This window comes from Stenella coeruleoalba (assembly GCF_951394435.1).
Source record: "Stenella coeruleoalba genome assembly, chromosome: 2".
Taxonomy (NCBI): Eukaryota; Metazoa; Chordata; class Mammalia; order Artiodactyla; family Delphinidae; genus Stenella; species Stenella coeruleoalba.
In genome coordinates, this window is record NC_137147.1 from 483,747 (window position 1) to 501,400 (window position 17,654).

Genomic DNA, 17,654 nt, shown 5'->3' on the forward strand with positions numbered 1-17,654 from the left:
GGAGAAATGAGGCCAAGGCGACAAACGCCGGCATGTTGCCACGTGACAGAAGAATGATTTATTAGAACAAATTCCATGACAAATCATATAAAATAACCATTTTCTGAAAGACATCCATAGACCACCTGAGGACAAGGTGCACGGAGGCGCCTCCAAGAGCCTGACAAACGAGTCACCAATCCCAGGGCGGAGGCTGGAGGGCGGAGCGTGAATTTGTGAAGAAAACAACTGTGCGGCGACGACCGCGGGGGGTGCGGATGGGAGTGTGCTGGACGGACGGCCACTGCTCGTTTCCGGGGGACAGGCTGTGGGCAGCTGCGCGGAGCGCGCGGGGCGGGGTACCAGGACCAGCACCCCCTCCGCGTGCACACAGCAGGCTCGCGGACGGGGCCGGCCGCGGACCCCACTGCCACTCACACACGTACACACCGGGGAGGGGGCACAGGGCCGGGGCGTGGGCTCCACGTCAGCTAAATGTAAACACGGACACATGCGTCACCCACCGCGGCCCCAGAGCCGCGCCCGCTGTGACCCCGGCCCCCGCAGTCGGTCCTGCCCCGCGATCGATATCAGCGCAGGTGCCAGGCAGGGTGGGGGCGCCCCAGCCCCACCCGCCGCAGCCAGTGGGCTCTTTGGCTTCGAGGCTGCGGAAACATCAGCCCCCGGGAGGGGGCTGGGCTCTGCTCGCCTGGCACGTTCCCAGCTGAAAGAATCCTGAGAAATAAAACTGTTCCTGGGGGGCTGCCCCTACCCCCCCCCCCCACAGGACCTGGAGCAGAGAGGCCCGGGAGGCACCCAATTAATGCCCACAGAGTCCGCAGGACAGCGGGGAGGGGAGCGGGGGGAGGGGACGTTGTCCAGGGAGCTTCTGAAGCCCGGTTTTTGGTCACTTTGGTTAATCGCTCCCCTCCCTCTGGCCCAGAACCACCGGAAGCGGGTGCCGGGCCCGCCTCCCTCCCTGGACGTGCCGCGTGGGGGGCCGAGCCTGGGCTGTGTGAGCGCAGACGTGCCTGACGAGTGCTCGCGCCTGTGTGCGCGGCGCCGGCCCGCGCGCTCGGTGAGTTTGGCAGTTGTGTTGGCACCAAAGGCTCGAAGCAGTGGGGTTCCTGCCACAAATGTTTCCACAGGCTGCGTGCCCGCCCCGGGCCACTGGACTCTGGGGCGCCTGGGAGCTGCCATCGCCCCGCCCAGCCCGCACTCTGCCGCCTCAAGTCCCGGGGCGTCACGAGGCGTCTCCCCACCACCCTGCTCTGTGTTTGGCACTGAAAGACCGCATCGCCCAGTCCTCTCCCCCAACCTGGTCCCAGCCAGCACAGAGGAACAGGGCGGGTACGCACGCGCCCCCAGCCCACGCGGCAGAGCGGGGCCCCCCGGGCCGGGGAGGCTGCTGCAGTGGCACAAACTACCCCTTCCTTGAAAGCTAACGACAAAGTAACAGCGATGGAGAGGAGGCTGGGCACACGCCCGGACACTGGCCCTTGGCATCGGCCGCAGCGGGAGCTGGGCCAGGAGGCCAGTGGGGCGGGGGGGCGCTGGGAGCTGAGGAGGGGGCCTGGGCACCCACGGGGTTATGGCACGTGTGGGGGTCTTTGTGGTGAACTGTCCAGGCCCAGGGTGTGGGGAGGCTGCCCAGCCCCAACACCTAGATCAGGAACTGCTCCGTGTCGGGGAGGAAGGAGGGGTCCGGGAGGCCGGGGGTCCCGCAGTTTGCCCGCTGCGGGAAGCTCCTCGCCAGCAGGGCCGACGGGGGTGAGGACGGACTCTGGGAGGCCGGCCGGCCTCTCCCGAGCTGGGCCGAGCCTGCAGAACCCCGGTTTCCGGTCAGCAGGTCCAGGTTCCCACTGGGGTCCACGATGGCGTTGATAACTGGGGGGGTGGGGAGGGTCAGGCCGGCCGGAGGGTCCTGCCCTGCCTCCCGTGCCCAGCCGGGGGCCTCCCGGCCGGTTAGCTGTGAGTGTGGGCCAGGCTCCCCAAGGCCCCCGACGGCCCTCCCAGCGCCCCGCACGGCCACACCCACCTTCCAGCTGCTTCTGCACTCGCCTCAGTTCCTTCAGGATGGAGGTGATTTCCTGGGGGCAGGCGGGAAAGAGGCCGCTGGAGCCGGACCCCAGCGCTCGCCTCTCCCTGGGGTCCCGGGCTCGGGCAGCTCCCCCCAGTCTCCCTGCAGCCAAGCGGGCCGGGGGCGCAGAGGGGCCCCTCACCTTGTTGGACGTCTTCAGGATGGGCACCTCGTTCTCCGCGTTGATCCTGGCCTCCAGGTCTTCCCAGGCTCGCCCTGTGTTCTGAAAGAGGATCCTGCACCCCAAGGGACGGGGGTGGGAACAGGCAGAGGACAGTGACCAAGAGACCCAGGCATGGCAGCCTCCCAAGCCACGCCACCAGCCACGGGGAGGTCCACGCCAGCCCCTCCTGGGCGCACGGGGAAACTGAGGCCTGGAGCAGGACCTGGGCAGGCCGGTCCCAGCGTCCTGTCTCTGGGCCTAATGTGCGGAAAGCTGGGAGGAGGGAGGGGGCAGGGAGGGAGGGGCGGGTCGTCCTGGGGGCTCTGGCCCTCCCAGGCCCAGGGTCTGGTTGCCAAACCGCACACGCGTGCATGCGTGCACGCACACGTGGCACAGCCCTGGCGCACAGGCACACGTCTGTACCCGTGTCAGGGCCTCAGGCCGGGTGTCCGCTAGGCAGCGGTGGCTCCCCGGCCCGTCCCAGGGGCTCTCACTGGCCAGCGGCACGCGGGCCGACTCACTTCATCTTCTCAGCGAGGTGCTCCGTGTTCTCGCGGATGGCCTGGGATAGCTGCGACACGGGGTTCAGCATCAGGTTATCGAAGATCACCTGCGAGGACCTGGCATCAGCCCGGCGCCTGGACGCCCCAGGAAGCCCTGTGCCCTCCATGCCCTGACGCGGCCCAGAGCCCAGAGCGAGCTCTCCGAGGGGAGGGGCGCCTGCCTCCTCGCGGTTCCGAGGCCGCGTCTTGCCGGCCAGCGGGTCCTCGCAGCGGTCGTTCATGTTCTGGTCCAGGTCCTGAGAGCGCGGGTGGCTGGGCGGCACCTTCTGGAAGTTGAGGCTGGCCTCGGGGATGCGCTGCACCAGCTGCAGAGGTGGGGGAGCAGGGGCGTGGCCCATGGGGCGGGCAGTGGACAGAGCAGACGCCGCCCGGCCGCTCAGGGTCCCTGGGCACCCCGCCCTCGTGGAGCAGGTACCCGGCCCGCACTCTCAGGGTGGCTGGTGGGGGGCGGTGCTGGGCACGGGGTGTGGCCCCGGGGAGGGCTCACAGCCACGGCCCCCCACCTGGGCGTGCAAGGGGCTGCCGAGGGCAGGCTCACCTCCTCGCGGGCGGAGATGGTGGAGGCGGGGGTGCCAGGCACACTGGCGCGAGAGGGGCTGTGGGCAGGCCCCGGGCAGCCCGGCGAGTCGCCGTCTCCGGCCACATCGTGGATCTCACGGGCCAGGGTGGCCACGTCCTTCACCAGCGTCTGGCTCAGCCTGCAGCGGCAGGAGGGAAGACAGGTCCTGCGGGGTCCTCCTGGGCCCGGCCTCAGTGCAGGGAAGTGTGGGGACAGGAGCCAGACGGGACACGACGTCACCCCCCCACAGGCAGAAACCCCCATCCCCCCCGCCCAGGTGGGGTGGGAGTCCCTCCCAGGAGGCAGCCACTGGGTCAGGAGCAGGGCCAGGGGTACACAGCCTCCAGCCTGGCCCAAACTACACCCAACCAGCCACCAGCAGCAGTGCCAGGGGGACTCCCACTGGGCGCCTCAGCGCCCGACCCCCTGAAGATGAGGGGGCTCGGGCGGGGCCCTGGGAGGAGGGATGGGCAGATACACCCACAGGCTCCTGGCCACCAGGGCCACATGAGCCCCGCTCCACAGGCAGGGAGACGGAGGCAGAGTCACTGACAAGGGTCAGAGCCAAGCAGGCCCAGAGGCCAGGGACTCTCCACAGGGCAGGGAGGCCAAGCCTGCAGCCCCAGAGACAGCGCAGACCTCCGTCCCCTCCGCCCTGCCGATGGTAACACACACTTCCCTGAGAGGCTCCCGGGCCACCCAGGAAAGGACACAGGCCAGCTGGGAGCAGCTCCCTGCCGCAGACTGCCCGTGAAGCCCCAGGGCTGGAGCCGAAAGCCTCCGTCGCCCGCCCTCGGAGCACCTCAGCCCCACGGCCGGCGCGCTCTGAGCTACTCCAGCCCTTGGCCAGGCTCGGGGCAGGGGGACGGGCTCCGGCCTCTGGCTCCCTCAGCCCTCGACGCCTGCTGTCACTCCAGGGACGGGACCCCAGGACCCACCAAGGACCAAGGACCAGGTCTCCGCACACAGCTGTCCCAGCTCTGCTCAGGGCGCCCCCCCAGCCAGCCCTCGTACCCGTCCACTCTTCGCGGCAGCTACAGCCCCTCCCGACAGGCGCTGGGCACAGCTGGAGAAATTTCCCCGGCTGGCCTCTGCCTCCCACCAAGGGCTGCCCCAGGCCCCATCAAGATAGGGGTCCCCGACTTGGTCCCACCCTTCCGACATCAAAAACACAGAAGGACCCCCTTTGAACTGCTGGTGACCTGTGCCCCTGCCCCCAGCCAGCCCCGCCCTCCGCTCCCTCTGTCCTCCGCAGCCTGCAGGCTGGTGTGTTCAGGCTCGCCCACTCGGGAAGCCCCCTGGGGCCCCCACTTCCCCTTCCTCTCTCCTTCCACCTCCGCCCCCTTCCCCTCAGCCGGGTGCGGCGCCCCCTCCAGAACCCCACACCCTGTCTCCTGGGCCGGCCCCTCGGCCCCCTCCCAAGCATCGCTCTGCACAGGGAACTTCCCTCCAACCACCCTCCAGGTGTCCCGAGAGCCCTGCCCCAGCCCTCTTCTCTTCATGCTCTCCACGCCCTCACACCGCCCACAGCCTTGGTCACCGTCTTCATGCTGGTGACGCCCACACCTCCATCCCCCACGTGGGCCACTGTCCTAGGAGCCACTGCCCCTGCTCGCCTCCCTCCAGGTGCCTCACCAGCGCAAGCTCAGCATCCTTGGCACCAACACTCACCACTCACCAGCCCCACTCCCCTCCTGCCCTCTCACAAGCCTGCAGTCAAGCCGTCACAGCACAGACCGCTAGTCAGCGAAAGCCCACTCTCCTTCCCTGCCACCTCTGCACCATCCTTTTCAACGCCTGACCTGGAGGTGATCCTTCCGCTGAATGACTGCATGAAGGAACTCATCTTTAATAAAAACCTTGGTGAAGACCTTCCTGTACCAGAGGTTCCCCCACCCTTCTGGGCAGATCTGCATCCATCCATCCAGCCACCCGCTACCCATGCAACTGCCCGCCCATCTATCCATTCATCACGCACCCAACCGTCCATCATCGATCTATCCACCCACTGCCCATCCAACTACCCATCCACCCAACCGTCCATCATCGATCCATCCACCCAACCGTCCATCATCGATCCACCCACCCGTCCATCATCGATCCATCCACCCACCCATCATCCGTCCATCCACCCACCTATCCATCCCCGACAAGCATTTCTCAAGCCCTTTAGGAACTGAACCCCCAGCCCAGTCCCAAGGGGAGGTGCCCTGTGGATCAGCAGCGTGTGCCGTCACCCGTCACCACTCACCTGGCAATCTCAGCGATCTCGGCTGTCTGCACAATGAAACCATAAGGGTCGGGCTCTTCTTCCTCGTCGTCTGTGTCCCGGAGGCCAGGGGCCCGGGGTCGGGCCCGGCCAGAGCTGCCAGCCCGTGGGGTCTGCGTGGCTGCTGAGGCATGGGGGCGGGCGTGCTTGGGGGAGCCGTGGTGGGAGCCATACTCCTCCTCGGATGTGGACGTGCAATCCGAGCCCTGCTGCCGGCGACGCACGTCTCGGGTGAGTGAATTGGTTCCAAAAGGAAGAACAGAACAGAGCGGCCGTCAGCACCTGCGGCAGCCCCGAGGCCCCTCCAGGCAAGGGCCCGGCGCTGCAGGATGGGCTGTGCTGCGGCCGGCACCCCCGCACTCAGACGCCCTTTGACTGAAGAGCCAGCAGCTGCTGGGCTCCGGGGACTGCAAGGTCACTGCCAGCCCAGAAGCACGCATACAGACGGGCAGCCTGGCGTGTCCATGGGCCCTCGCGGAGCAGCTCAGGGTCGTGGCTGGTTGGCGGTGGCAGGGGCCCCGTTCTGGGGGAGGGGTCTGTGCCCATCAGGCAGAACCAGCGCCCTTGGTTAGGGTTAGGGTGAGGGAGCTGGGACTTGGTGTCTGCAGACACGCCGGGTGGGGGTAAACCACTGCCCGTGGATCAGCGACGGCCCTGGGCTGGACCGTACGTGTGGCTGCACAGCCCGTGGTCAGAACCCAGCTCAGCCGCCGCAGCCCCTCCCTGCACCTGCCCGCCGCAGCCCCGACTGCTCGCCCCCTGCTGCGCCGAGCCCCTGTGGCGGCCGCAAACATGCACAGTACGAGGAAGGGCGGGGCAGCAGGTTCCCACCAAGCAGGTGTGGCCCTCACCCCTTGGCCATGGGGCAGATGCCACCGTGGCCCCCTGAAGACCTGGCAGGCAGGGAGGGGCCCGAACTCCAAGGCCGTGGGTGCGGGAGGGGTCGGGGGTTGGGGCAGGTGTGGAAGCAGCAGCACGGGGCGGGACCAGTAGTGCTGACACCTTAAACCAACTCATTCAGAGGACGGGTCAGTCCCCACGCAGGGCGAGCCTGGCTGCAGGGATGCCCACATCCACCCCGGCAGGAGCCGGCTCCGGTGCCACGGCAGCCGTCCCTCCCTGCTGCACACACGGGGGCCGCAACTCCAGGGAGGGGCAGGCCCAGCCCCCTGTCTGCAGTCACCCAGGCCTGCTTGCGAGTCGGGGCGGTCCCTCCAGGCTGGAGATGGTCGGGGTTTTCGGCGTTCACACCAGGACCACCTGGGGGCTGCAGGAGGCCCGCCACCCGTGCACAGCCGGGTGCACGTGTATGTGTGCGTGTCAGAGGGAGAAACACCTGCCGACGGGAAAAGGGGCTCCTCCAGGGCCAGCACTGGGGGCCCCGTAGCTGGTGCAAGGCCGACGCACAGAGACCTGCAGACACACTGCGCGTGCCGACCGGACCCAGGGCCGCCCTCCCGCTCCCCACACTCACTGGGTGAGGAGTACCGGGCGCTGCCCGGGCGGGCCCTGCTGAAGGGCTGGCGGGGGGGCGTGGTGGCGTTGGCGGCCTTCCTGGCCGTGGCCCGAGCCTCGGCCACGGCGGGCTTGCGGCCGGCGCAGTACAACTCGACGCTGCGGCCGGAGAAGCCGGCGCGGGTGGGGACCGCCTCCGAGTCGCTGGGCCCTGTGAAGGAGCCGGCCCGCTTCCGGGGCATCGCCAGGATGTCCAGGCGTGACAGCTTCTTGGCCTGCTCGGCAGCCGGCTGCCCCGCCGGCTCGGGATTGGCCGGGGGCCCCCGTTCGCCATCTGCGGCCTCCGTGTCCGAGGCATCCCCCAGCCGGGCCCGCCTCAGCCGGGAGGCCCGCGTGGGCCGTGGGGCGGACAAGCTGTTGGAGCGGGTCAGCGCCTGCTGCACCTTCTGGAGGCCGGCTGAGCCGCGGCTCTGCTCTTCCCGGGCAGCAGGGGACGGCGGTGGGGCCGTGGGTTTCCGGCGAGGCCCCCGCCGCCCTGCCCCCACGGCCCCGGAGGTCTCGTGGTCAGAAGTGACCGTGTCCACACCGGGCAGGTGGGCAAGGCTGGAGCCTCGTTCCTCATCGGGCCAGTCCAGGGACCCTTGGGGCCCGTGGCCACGCCGTGCGGCCAGGCGCCTTGCCGGCTCCCCGCGGCCCGCGTCCGCTGGGCCCGGCGGGCGACGCTGCTTCTCTGAGAGACGCTCGCGGGCGCTGCTCAGGCCGACACCCCCCACATCCTGCGCTGCCGGCGGGGACGGCGGCTTCTCCTTCTGCAGCCCCGAGGGCTGCGGGCTGGGCCCGTTCTTGCCGCTGAGAAGACTGACGGTGCTGGCCGTGTCCACGTCGGAGTCCCCGGACAGGGAGTCCTCTGGCGGCCCAGGGGCGCCGCCCAGCTCACCCTCCGGCTCCTCCACGGACTTGGAGAGCAGTCTGGCCTCCAGGGCGGCCAGCGCCGTCTCTGTCTCCTTCAGGATCAGGTGGGTGTCCTGAGGGTGCAGGTCCATGCGTGAGGCCCGGGCCGCGGCCAGGTCCTGCAGGAGGGGGTGGGTGCTAATGTACGGTAGCTGGCCGGGAGCTGCGGGGCCGCTGGCCGGCTCCTTGGTGAAGCTCTCCTGCCGGACGAACGCCGGGGCCTCCTTGGTGGGGGCCGGGGCGGGGCCCTCAGGCTCCGGGGGCTGCCCTGTCCGCAGCTGGATGACCATCCTCCCACTGGTGCTGACGTACACGCTGTCCCGTGTCGGGGGGCTGGGCTGCACTGCCCGCCCCGGGCCCTCCACCTGACCTGGAGCCACAGTCGCTTTCCTGGGGAAGGCCACCTCCCCGTTCTGGTCCCCAGCGAAGAATGAGGTGGGGGCCGGCTCCCCAGGGGCCCTCGGTGAGCGCCGGCCCCTTGTCCACGCCGGTCCCTCCTGGGGGCTCCCGCGTCTTTCTTCCTGCAGGCCCCCGCCTGGCTCAGGGCCCCGGCCTCCGTCCGACCCACTGGCGTCACTGAGGCTGTCGGGCTCCAGGTCTTCCTGTCCCAAGAGGCCGGCCTGCTCGCTGCCCAGCTCTGGCGGCCCCGGCCCGCTCCTCCTGGTGGCCTCGGGGCCGGCGGGGCTGTCCGCCCTGTCGCTGGGCAGCTGTGGGAGCAGCCTTCGCTGGCGCACAGGCAGGGCCCCCTCCAGCTCTCTGGCTCTGCGCCCGGGGCCGTCGTCTGGAAGACAAGGGGGCTGGTTCGAGTGAGCGCTGCCCGCGGGCCCACACGAGGAGCCGGCCCTCCCCCGGGCACAGTGGCCTGCGCTCGCGTCTGCCTAGCTGGTGGCCTCGGGCTGCCCCCTCCCTGCTGCGGCACTGGGGCCACTTACCTGACAGGCCCGGGTCCGAGTAGCTGTCGGCCAGACTGGCCCAGCGGGACACCCACTTCTGACCCCCGGGGGAGCCCGGTACTGGGAGGCCCTACGGAGAGGAGGGCAGGAGCGTGTCCGCGGCAGGGAGAGACAGGAGCCCCACGGGGAGGTGCTGGGGGCAGGAGGGGGCGAGGCAGCCCGCCCCAACACCTGCCCCCCAACAGAGGCAGCCAGAGGACCCCCGTGGCCTCACCTGGCTTGCGTAACTACCCACGTCTCAGCCCGGCTCAGTGACTTGGAGGTCAGCGGTCCCTGCCCCCCCAAGACTCAGCCGGGCCCCGCCCGTGGGCACATACACGCAGGCACCCCCGACCCTCTGCACAGGTGGGCGCCAGGACCTGGAGCCCACAGCTCGGGCAGGACCAGAGCCTTCGAGTGCATACAGGACGCAGTGACCGGGGCCCCGGCCCAGATGCTGTCCTCTCCCCGCCCAGTCTCTCCCCAGGGACGTGTCTGGGCTCAGTCCCACACACCTGGAGCTCCACCGGGGGGGTTCCAATCCCGCCCACTGGCCGGGAGGCAAACTCCTGCAGCAAGGCCATCCGCTGAGCCACTCCGTCACCAGACTCTTCTCTGTCCCCTCTGATAACTGGACGGAAGGCAGCCGAGGACGCCCTGGAGAGCTCAGGGGACTCCCGTACCCCAAAGACCTGCCGGGAGGGACAGCCGGGCAGCAGGTCAGAGCCCGCGCCCGAGGCCGGCCTCCCGGGCTCCGGCTGCAGCACGCCCACCTGGTCGATCATCCGGCGGGCCTCCTCCACCTCCCGGTCCTGCGCCTCCGTGTCGATGGTGTAGGTCCCTGCGTCACTGAGGCTGTCGTCCTCCTCCTGCTTGCGTGCCTTTGTCACTTGGGGGTCAGCAGGGGGTGGCGGTGGCGGCGAGGGGGCCGCGGGGCTGGCCCCGCGGGGTAGCGAGGGGGCGGGCGGCGTCGGGGGCGTCTTCTCGGGGCCTGACCGGGCAGCCGGGGAGCCGTCCCGCAGGCACTGGGCCATGAAGTCCTGGGCCAGGCGGGAGCGGCGCCCCACGCTGCCGAAAGGGCGAGCCGAGGCCCGGGCGGCGGGCGAGGGGCCGCCCAGCCGCTCCTCCGCCTTCTCCCGCTTGAGAGAGCCGGCCCGCTGCGGCCCCGAGCTGCCGCCCGCCCCCCGGGTCGAGGCCGGGGCGGGGGCGGCCGGGCGGTCCCTGTCGGTCGGCCCGGGGCCGCGGCGCCTGTCGGGCCTGGGGTCCCCGGGCGGCGTGTGCGTGAAGGACTGGGAACGCTTCTTGCGGGGCGTGTCCTCGTCGAAGAATTCGATGACGAACGCCTGCTGGCCGTGCAGCAGCTCCTGGGGGTCCCGCCTGAGCTGCCTCTGTAGCCGCACCTGCTCCCCGCCAGCCTCCGAGGGGACCCCAGCTGCCCCGGCCGCCTGGGCCATGGGGTCCTCCGAGTCGCTCTGTGTGCCGTCCTCGTGCTTGTGGCCTGGAGGGGGCGGGGGCCCGACGCGTGAGGCCGAGGGAAAGGAGACGCCCGGGGGTCGACACACAACCACCGCCGTCGTGTGGTCGGGGACACACTGCCCCACCATGGACCCAGCCCACATGGCCCAGAGAAGCAACAGGACCAGGCCGGACGGCCCCCGACAGGGCAGGCGGCTCTCGGGCAATGTAAACGGACCCGGGAGACGAGGCCACCGAGGCGAGGGCGGGCAGCCGTGCACTCACCCTTCAGGGTGCGCGTGTGCACCGGCAGGTCGCTTTTGGTGCTGTGCCGGTCATCGGCGGGGCCGGCCCGGTGCAGCAGGCTGGGGTCGCTCTGCACCAGCCAGTCGGCCACCTTGGTCTCCGCAGAGACCACCTCGATGGCTGTGGGCTCCTTGCCAGGGGGCCGGCGCTGGCGAAGGGAGAACTTGGTGACGTGGTCCTTGATCTTGACCTTGCCGGGGCTGCAGTCGTCAAACTCGATGGTGAAGCAGGCGTGGCTCTGCACCACGGGGGCCACCCCGCCCCCGCCCGCCTCCGCATCCCTGGTAGGCGCCTCGTGTGCCGGCACCTCTGGGGCCCGCGACGGGGGGACCTCCTTGGTGGGGATCTCGAAGTAGCTGGGCTCCCGCCGGAACGAGTAGCCCTGCGGCTCCGCGGGGGCCCGGAAGGCGGCCGTCGTCCCCACGAGGTCACTGTCCCGCTGAGCCAGCTCCTTGGGCCGCTCTGTGGGGGAACACGTGCTCAGGCCAGGCACGTGCTCACGGTGGCTCCCTCGCCCCACCCACCTCCGCGAGGACCATGGGCGCCATGTCTCCCTGCCCACGGCCCCGCCGAGGGCACCTCCAGAGCAGGCTGCCCTCCAGGACTTACCCGTGTCGGGCTCATCCTGGCGCCGCTCCTCGGGCGGGCTGCTACCATCGTCCTCACCCCACCAGGAGGGCTGCCCGTACAGGGGTGTGCGGTAGGCCGCCGCCTCTGCAGAGGAAGAGTTGGAGCCTGGGTCCCTGTGGCCCCAGCACAGACAGAGGCGGAGACCCGGAGCTGGGGAAGATGCTGGGGTCTGCAGGGGGCCCCGGCACCACCTCCCAGCTCGGGTCTGCAGCTGCCCAGAACCTTCGCCAGCCACCCTGAGCCCCATTTCTGCAACCCTGGTGGGTGACAACGGCAGTGACAACCTCCCCATGGGGCGGCTGTTCCAGGGAGGCTCGTCCCTGGGGTTGCACTGTCCTTAGCACTGCGGCCCTGGGGCGGGCAATCCCTTGAGCCCGGCCTGGGCCCTCTGCCCCTAGGGCCTGCCCGACAGAGGGGCGGGAGGACAGCAGCGAGCCCCACCCAGGGCTGGCCTCTCCCCCAGGGCCTGTAAACGGTTCGGGTCACTAATAGGTGACCTGGGGCTGAGAGCCACTGCGCTCTGACTGAACCACGTGGGGCAGGTGGCTGTTTCTACAGGGGTGCAGGGGTGCACGGTGAGTGTGGCTACAGGGGTGCAGGGGTGCAGGCACACATGCTGGGGGGCTGTGCGGGGAGGGGAACGTGTGTACGTCGGGGTGAAAGGTCAGCTCCTGGATGAGGTGGACCAAGGCCTGTGTGCACACCCCCCTCCCTCCCGCACCCCTCTGCACACCATCCTACCTGGCCCCGGTCTCCGGTCCCCCCTCTCTGGCCTGGGGTTCACGGCCTCGCAGTAAGGCGCCTGCTCCGGCACAGCCTCGCCCGTCTTGGGCGCCGGGCTCTTGACGCTCACCTGCAGCTGGCTGGTGTACTTCTCGTGCTGTGGGCAGCGGCTGGGGTGAGGCGCGTCCTCGGCAGGACGCCCCCGCCCAGGGCACCTGCGTGGCCTCTCCTCTGCCCCACAGTGGCATGAGGTCCCCCTCACAACCCCCGCGGAGCAGACAGCCTAAGGCCTGCCCGTGTCACGAGGCTTGAAGCTGGGGGGCCGCACCCAAGGCTGGGGGCATCCTCAGGGCCACAAGCTTCCAGGAGGGAGTGGACAGCAGCCGTCAGAGGGGAGACTGCCACCCACAGGCCCCTCCAGAGAGGGGGTGGGACAGCCCTCAGGAGCAGTGGGAGGTGGGGAGCAGCAGCCTGTCCGTGCGTGCGCATGTGCGTGTGCGTGCCGGGCCCCACCTGGCTGAGCTCGGCGGTCATCGGCCCTGCCCCTCACTGGCTGTGTGACTCTAGGCAGGCCACCCACGCTCCCTGTGCTGCCCATGGTTACTTTGGAAAATGGGACTAAGCCTCCCCCCCAACCCCCCGCCATGGGGCTCCTGGGTGCGGCTCTGGGCAGGGTCCCCTGAGTCTGCTCCATGACGCCTGCACAACGGAGCAAGGGGAAAGGAGAGGCTCCACCTGCCATGACCGACCCTGGGACCTTCGAGCCCCAGCTGAAGGAAGGGTGCTCGAGGGTGCCCCTCACCCAGGACCTCCCACGAGGCTGTCCCCAAAGGCTGCCTCCCTGCTAGCCTCCAGACTGCTCCCGGCCACCTCCACCCATGGTAGCCCAATCAGGGTCCTCCCGGTACCCAAGATGCTGGGTGGGCCCGGGCCCTCCCTCCCACCCACCCCCTCCTGCTGGGCAAAGCAGCCTCCTCTGGGGCTCCAGCCACACCCGCCATCTGTGACTGCATCAGCCGGGGGTGCGGTGGGGCGGGTCGCCTGACTATCTTCCCCACCTGCCCGACTGGGCCATCCGGCAGGGCAGGCCAAACCAGGCTGACGCACAGCGGCCCAGAGGCCTGGGGGAGATGGGCAGTGGGAAGCGGAGGGCTGTAGGGACACAGGGATGCAGGGGCCCCAGGCCAAGCACCAGTACTGACCCTGAGCGCCTCCTCAGGGACGCGGTGCTGCACCCGCTCCAGCACGTACATGTTGGAATGTGACAGCGCGTTAAGGAGAACAGGATGCAGGAAGGGGGCGGGGCCCTCGGGCCCAGGCGTGGTGGATGAAGAGGGAAGGCGGGCTGGGCGGAGCGCTGGTGCACATGCCTGCAAACTTCCCCCAACGTGTGTGCACTGGCCATGCGTCCACACTGCAGGGACAGCCCGCAGGCCGTGTTGTCCCCGGTCAGGGGACAGGACAGAGGCTGCTCCAGGCCACCGCACACACGTACCTTAGGTCTGCGGGGATGCTCTCCACCCCACTTTCAGCCCAGGAGCCCAGCGGGGCCCCAGAGGCCATGCCGCCTGCATCCAGCTCCACTGCCCGTCCCAGACCACCCCTCAGCCCCCGGCCTCCTGAGGCTTCAGGGTGCGGAGGGCCTGAGCCAGCCGCTGGGTCCACACCCGCCAGCGGGTGTGCCCAGGGCGGAGGCATGGCCCCCACTCACCCACGTCCTGAGCACAGAAAGCCATGCCTGGTCGGCCTCCAGAAACACCAGGACTCCGGGTCCCGGGAAAGTTTTCCCATTCCTCGGGCTCCCTGTGAGCTCAGCCCCGAGCGTGGGCAGAAGGTGTCCGTGGCTGGGGCCTTGGCTGGGGGGCAGGCGGCGGCAGGGGCTGGAGTTCAGGGCGGAGCCTAGCCCGGGCTTCACCCTCCTGTCTCTAACCCCCTGAGGCCCCCACCCACTTCCAGCATAACAGGGCGACTGAGGCCCTGGGGACAGAGGGGGAGGCCAGGAGGGGTGAGCGCCCCCGGAAGGATATCGTAGCCGAATCGGATGACGTCGTTGAGCTTCAGCGTAACGTACTTCTGGTCCGGGATGCGCACGTCGTTCACGAATGTCTGCGGAGTAGGCAGGTGGCGGAGATGAGCCGGGGCAGGCGGGCCGGCGACTCTGGAGGCCCCAGAAGTGGACCACCAGGCCCTCCTGTGCTGCTCTGGGCCCGGCACCGTCCTCCCAGCACGGGTGCACCAGCCTCACACCCCAACGGGACCACAGGACAGACGGCCGCAGGAGGACCTGCCGAGGGGGCTGAGGCGCCAGACCCCACCCAGCACCCAGGGACCCTGACACAGCCCCACAAGCACAGAACCCACGGACACCCCTGTGAGACGGCCCCTTCTCTCATCCACACAGAGCCCCCCGGGAGCGGCGAGGCACAGCCACAGGGTGGCCCCGGGGCAAGGCCGGTCAGACGTGTGCCGAGGGAGGAGGGGCTGAGCGGGCAGAGACCCCAGCAGAGCCTGAGACCCTCGGCTGGGGGCACTCTGAGGGGGACCGGGGGGTGGCAGCCAGCACTTGCTGGTGTGCTCACAGGGCCGAGGCAGAGCCAGCCTGAGGCTGCTGTGGGACCCCAAGCTCAGGACGCAGGGCGTCAGACTTCACAGGCTGCGGGAGAGGGGGGAAGGGCCCTCCTCAGCTGGTATAAGGGGGTGGAGGCTGGTCGTTTGTTTTCTTACTGAAACAGCCTCCCAGGCCAGGAGACCAAACACAGAAAGAACAAGGCACCCAGACAGGTGTTGGACCCTGGAGAGAGCCCCGCCCTGTCCCTCCCGCCCTGCCTCCACCTGAACCCCTCTCTGCTCCTGCAGCCAGGAACTTCCTCTTGGTCACCTCCTTGTCCCTGCCGCCCCCAACTCACAGAAGAGCTCACATATACCCCTTAGGACAGGGGGTACCCCAGCACAGCCCCATCCGTCACAGGAGCCCCATTTCCCAGCCTGCAGGAGGTCCCATTGCCTCCCCTGCCCACCAGAGGGCTCACTTCCCTCCTCACCCAGCAGGCAGCCCCACCTCCCAGAGGCCCTACCCAGTGGGAGCCCTCCCAAGGAGGCCACCGGAGCAGGAGGTCCTGGTGGGAGCCAGGTGGGGACAAAGCAGAGGCGTGGGGCAGTGATGAGGGGGCAGACCCAGGGTGAGGATGGAGCTGGCGCAGCGCCAGCACTGAGGGAGGGGTCATGAACGGGGGTGGGGTCGTCACTAGGGGGAGGGCCATGGAGGGGATGGAGCCATGGGGGGCCCAGCCGGAGTGGGGAACCAACGCAGAGGGGTGTGGCCATGAGGGGGTGGGGCCAGCACCATGGGAGGGGTCATGGAGGGGTGGGGCCAGCACAGGGGGCGGGCCCTGGAGAGGAGCAGGGGGTGGGGCCACAATATGGGGTGGAGCCAGGGTGTGGGTGGAACTGGGCTGGGAAGAGGGGTGGGGCCAGCACAAAGGCCCTGCACTCACCCCATTGAGGCTGCCCAGGTCCTTGACCCAGTGCTCGTCCCTGTCTCGGTCATAGTTGATGACAGCGTGCTGCTTGTCCACACTGCGGGACTGGGGAGACACACAAAGCCTCGGGTGGCCGAGGGCCAGGCGGCCCAGGAGGTCCCACCCACGCCTCCACACCTCAAGCGCGTGTGCCCCAGAAGGCCCCCCCAGGCCTGACCCGGCCAGCCGTCCTGGCCACGGAGCAGGCCGCGGGGTTCCCCCTGCCCCAGCCTGCCTCCCGGGCCCCTCCCGTTGTGACCAGCCCTCCACGGCACCAGGAGGCCAGTGCCCCCCCTGCCATCCCAGCCACTGCTCCTGGGTCAGCGTGGGAGGGGCTGGGAATGCTCGGAAGATCTGGGACACGCTGTTCACTCCCAAGGGCAGGCCGGGCTGGACGGGGGCGGCAGGATCAGAGGGCTGACCCCTCCCCCCACCAGCCTGGCCCACAGCGCACACCTCTCGGAGTGACGGACACGCGCACACACGCGTGACGTGCCTCAGACCCCACTGCCTTCTGCTCGCAGGCACAGGGCTCACGTCCTGAGCACACCCTGCCACCCAGATGCCACACGCACGTGAACACATGCAGGCAGCTCTGCCCTGGCCACCAGCCGACCCAGGGGCCCTCCCCAAGGACAGTCACCCAGCTCCCTCACACAGTCCAGCTGGAGGCCACAGCCCCTCCACTCCAGGGACAGAGAAGCAGGGACAGGGCCACAGGGTCGCATTCTGCTGCATCAGGCACCGCCAGCACGAGCCGCCTTGCCCAGCCGGGGGCGGGCAGTCCTGACACAGAGCGCACCACCACCGCCCAGCCCACTGCCCACACCTCACTGCTGGAGGCCCCGTGGGTCTGGGTGGCAGCTGCGTCCCTCCCCCACCACCTGAGGAGCCCAGGCCTGGGGCAGCCCCAGGAAACAACAGCAGGACCGGCCAACCGTGGGGTGCTGGGGCCCAGCCCGGGGCAGATGACAGTACCTGCCCGGCAGGGCTCCCACGAGACACCCAGGACCCCCACTTCCAGAGCATGTCACGGGAGCGACGGGACCCACACACTCGCTCCCCACCGCCTGGGCCAGGATGGCCCGGCCCTTGGGAGGGTGAGCCAGCACCTGAGTCCCTGCGTCACCACCCGCCACCACCTTCTCAGTTCTCACAGGTGAGTGCCCAGACCCCTCCCCCAGCCAGAGGCCACCTCCACAGAGCCACTTTCTCTGATTCTCTCCACCTACCCAGCACCCCCGGCACCGTCCAGAAATGGCCAGTTTCCGGGGGGTGGGGCCCAATACCCTCCCCCGAGGACTGGAGCTCCCAGGCCTGGGCCTCCCTCACCCAGAGACAGGAGCGCACAGCAGGGTGGGGTGGGGTGGACATGGGCTCTGGCCGAGGTGCCAGGGCAGGGCCTGGCAAGGAGACTGCAGCAGGCAGGCCTGTGAGGGCTCCAGCCTCTCCTGGGCTCAGAGGCCTGAGGTGGCTGGCTTCATGCACAGTGATGCTGCAGCAGCAGGGGCCCGGCCCACTCCTCATGCTGCCACGGACCCTGGGTCCTCCAGAAGGGAGCAGGGGTGCAGGGGAGGCTTCAAGGCGAGCACAGAGTCTGCGGGGCCAGCCGGGGCCTCCTGGACACAGAGGCCAGCCCGGAGCCGCCTGCCCCAGCACCACCCCCGTGAGCCAGGGGAAGCACGGGCCTCCCTCCCCGGGAAGTCCCCAGGGCTGATCCTGGCGGGGCTCCAGCGCCAACTCACCTGCCTCCCAAAGCAACGGGTCTCTGGCGAGGTGAGTCTGACCTTGAGACCCCCTGCCCCGCGCCCCTGGCCTCATCTCTTTCCCCGTCCCGAATTCCTCAAAGTCGGCACCCACAGCTAGACAGCTCCGGGCCACCCTGGCCGCAGCCTGTGCCCCGGACATGGGCACCACCTCCTCCACTGGACTCTCCCGCTGGGCCCCGAGCCAGCCCTTCCCACTGTCCTGGCCCAGGCGGGGGGGGGCAGGGCACGCTGGGGGGGCCCACACGCCCTCCTCTGGGCCTCGGTCTCCCGGCTGCAGGTGCTGGCAGAGCTGCCCCCAGGCC

General features: G+C 69.7%; 1 protein-coding gene across 4 annotated transcripts in view; it reads right to left on the reverse strand.

Annotated features, from left to right (window-relative positions):
• The window catches only part of CEP170B (centrosomal protein 170B), a 26,248-nt gene continuing 8,594 nt past the window's right edge, over positions 1–17,654 (reverse strand). For 2 of the 4 annotated variants that reach the window (XM_079907963.1, XM_079907965.1), the window contains exons 3-19: positions 15,560–15,649; positions 14,091–14,171; positions 13,268–13,324; positions 12,084–12,222; positions 11,322–11,426; positions 10,692–11,174; positions 9,725–10,449; positions 9,467–9,643; positions 8,952–9,042; positions 7,088–8,800; positions 5,596–5,839; positions 3,324–3,483; positions 2,947–3,090; positions 2,744–2,832; positions 2,202–2,295; positions 2,018–2,069; positions 1–1,866 (exon numbers count right to left, since the gene is read on the reverse strand). In XM_079907963.1, the coding sequence (XP_079764089.1) occupies positions 1,643–1,866; positions 2,018–2,069; positions 2,202–2,295; positions 2,744–2,832; positions 2,947–3,090; positions 3,324–3,483; positions 5,596–5,839; positions 7,088–8,800; positions 8,952–9,042; positions 9,467–9,643; positions 9,725–10,449; positions 10,692–11,174; positions 11,322–11,426; positions 12,084–12,222; positions 13,268–13,324; positions 14,091–14,171; positions 15,560–15,649 (4,668 nt within the window). In that variant the 3' untranslated portion in view covers positions 1–1,642. Of the gene's footprint in view, positions 1,867–2,017; positions 2,070–2,201; positions 2,296–2,743; positions 2,833–2,946; positions 3,091–3,323; positions 3,484–5,595; positions 5,840–6,550; positions 6,950–7,087; positions 8,801–8,951; positions 9,043–9,466; positions 9,644–9,724; positions 10,450–10,691; positions 11,175–11,321; positions 11,427–12,083; positions 12,223–13,267; positions 13,325–14,090; positions 14,172–14,644; positions 14,716–15,559; positions 15,650–17,654 lie in introns of those variants that run through there. The other 2 variants (XM_079907964.1, XM_079907966.1) reach the window with 2 other exon arrangements.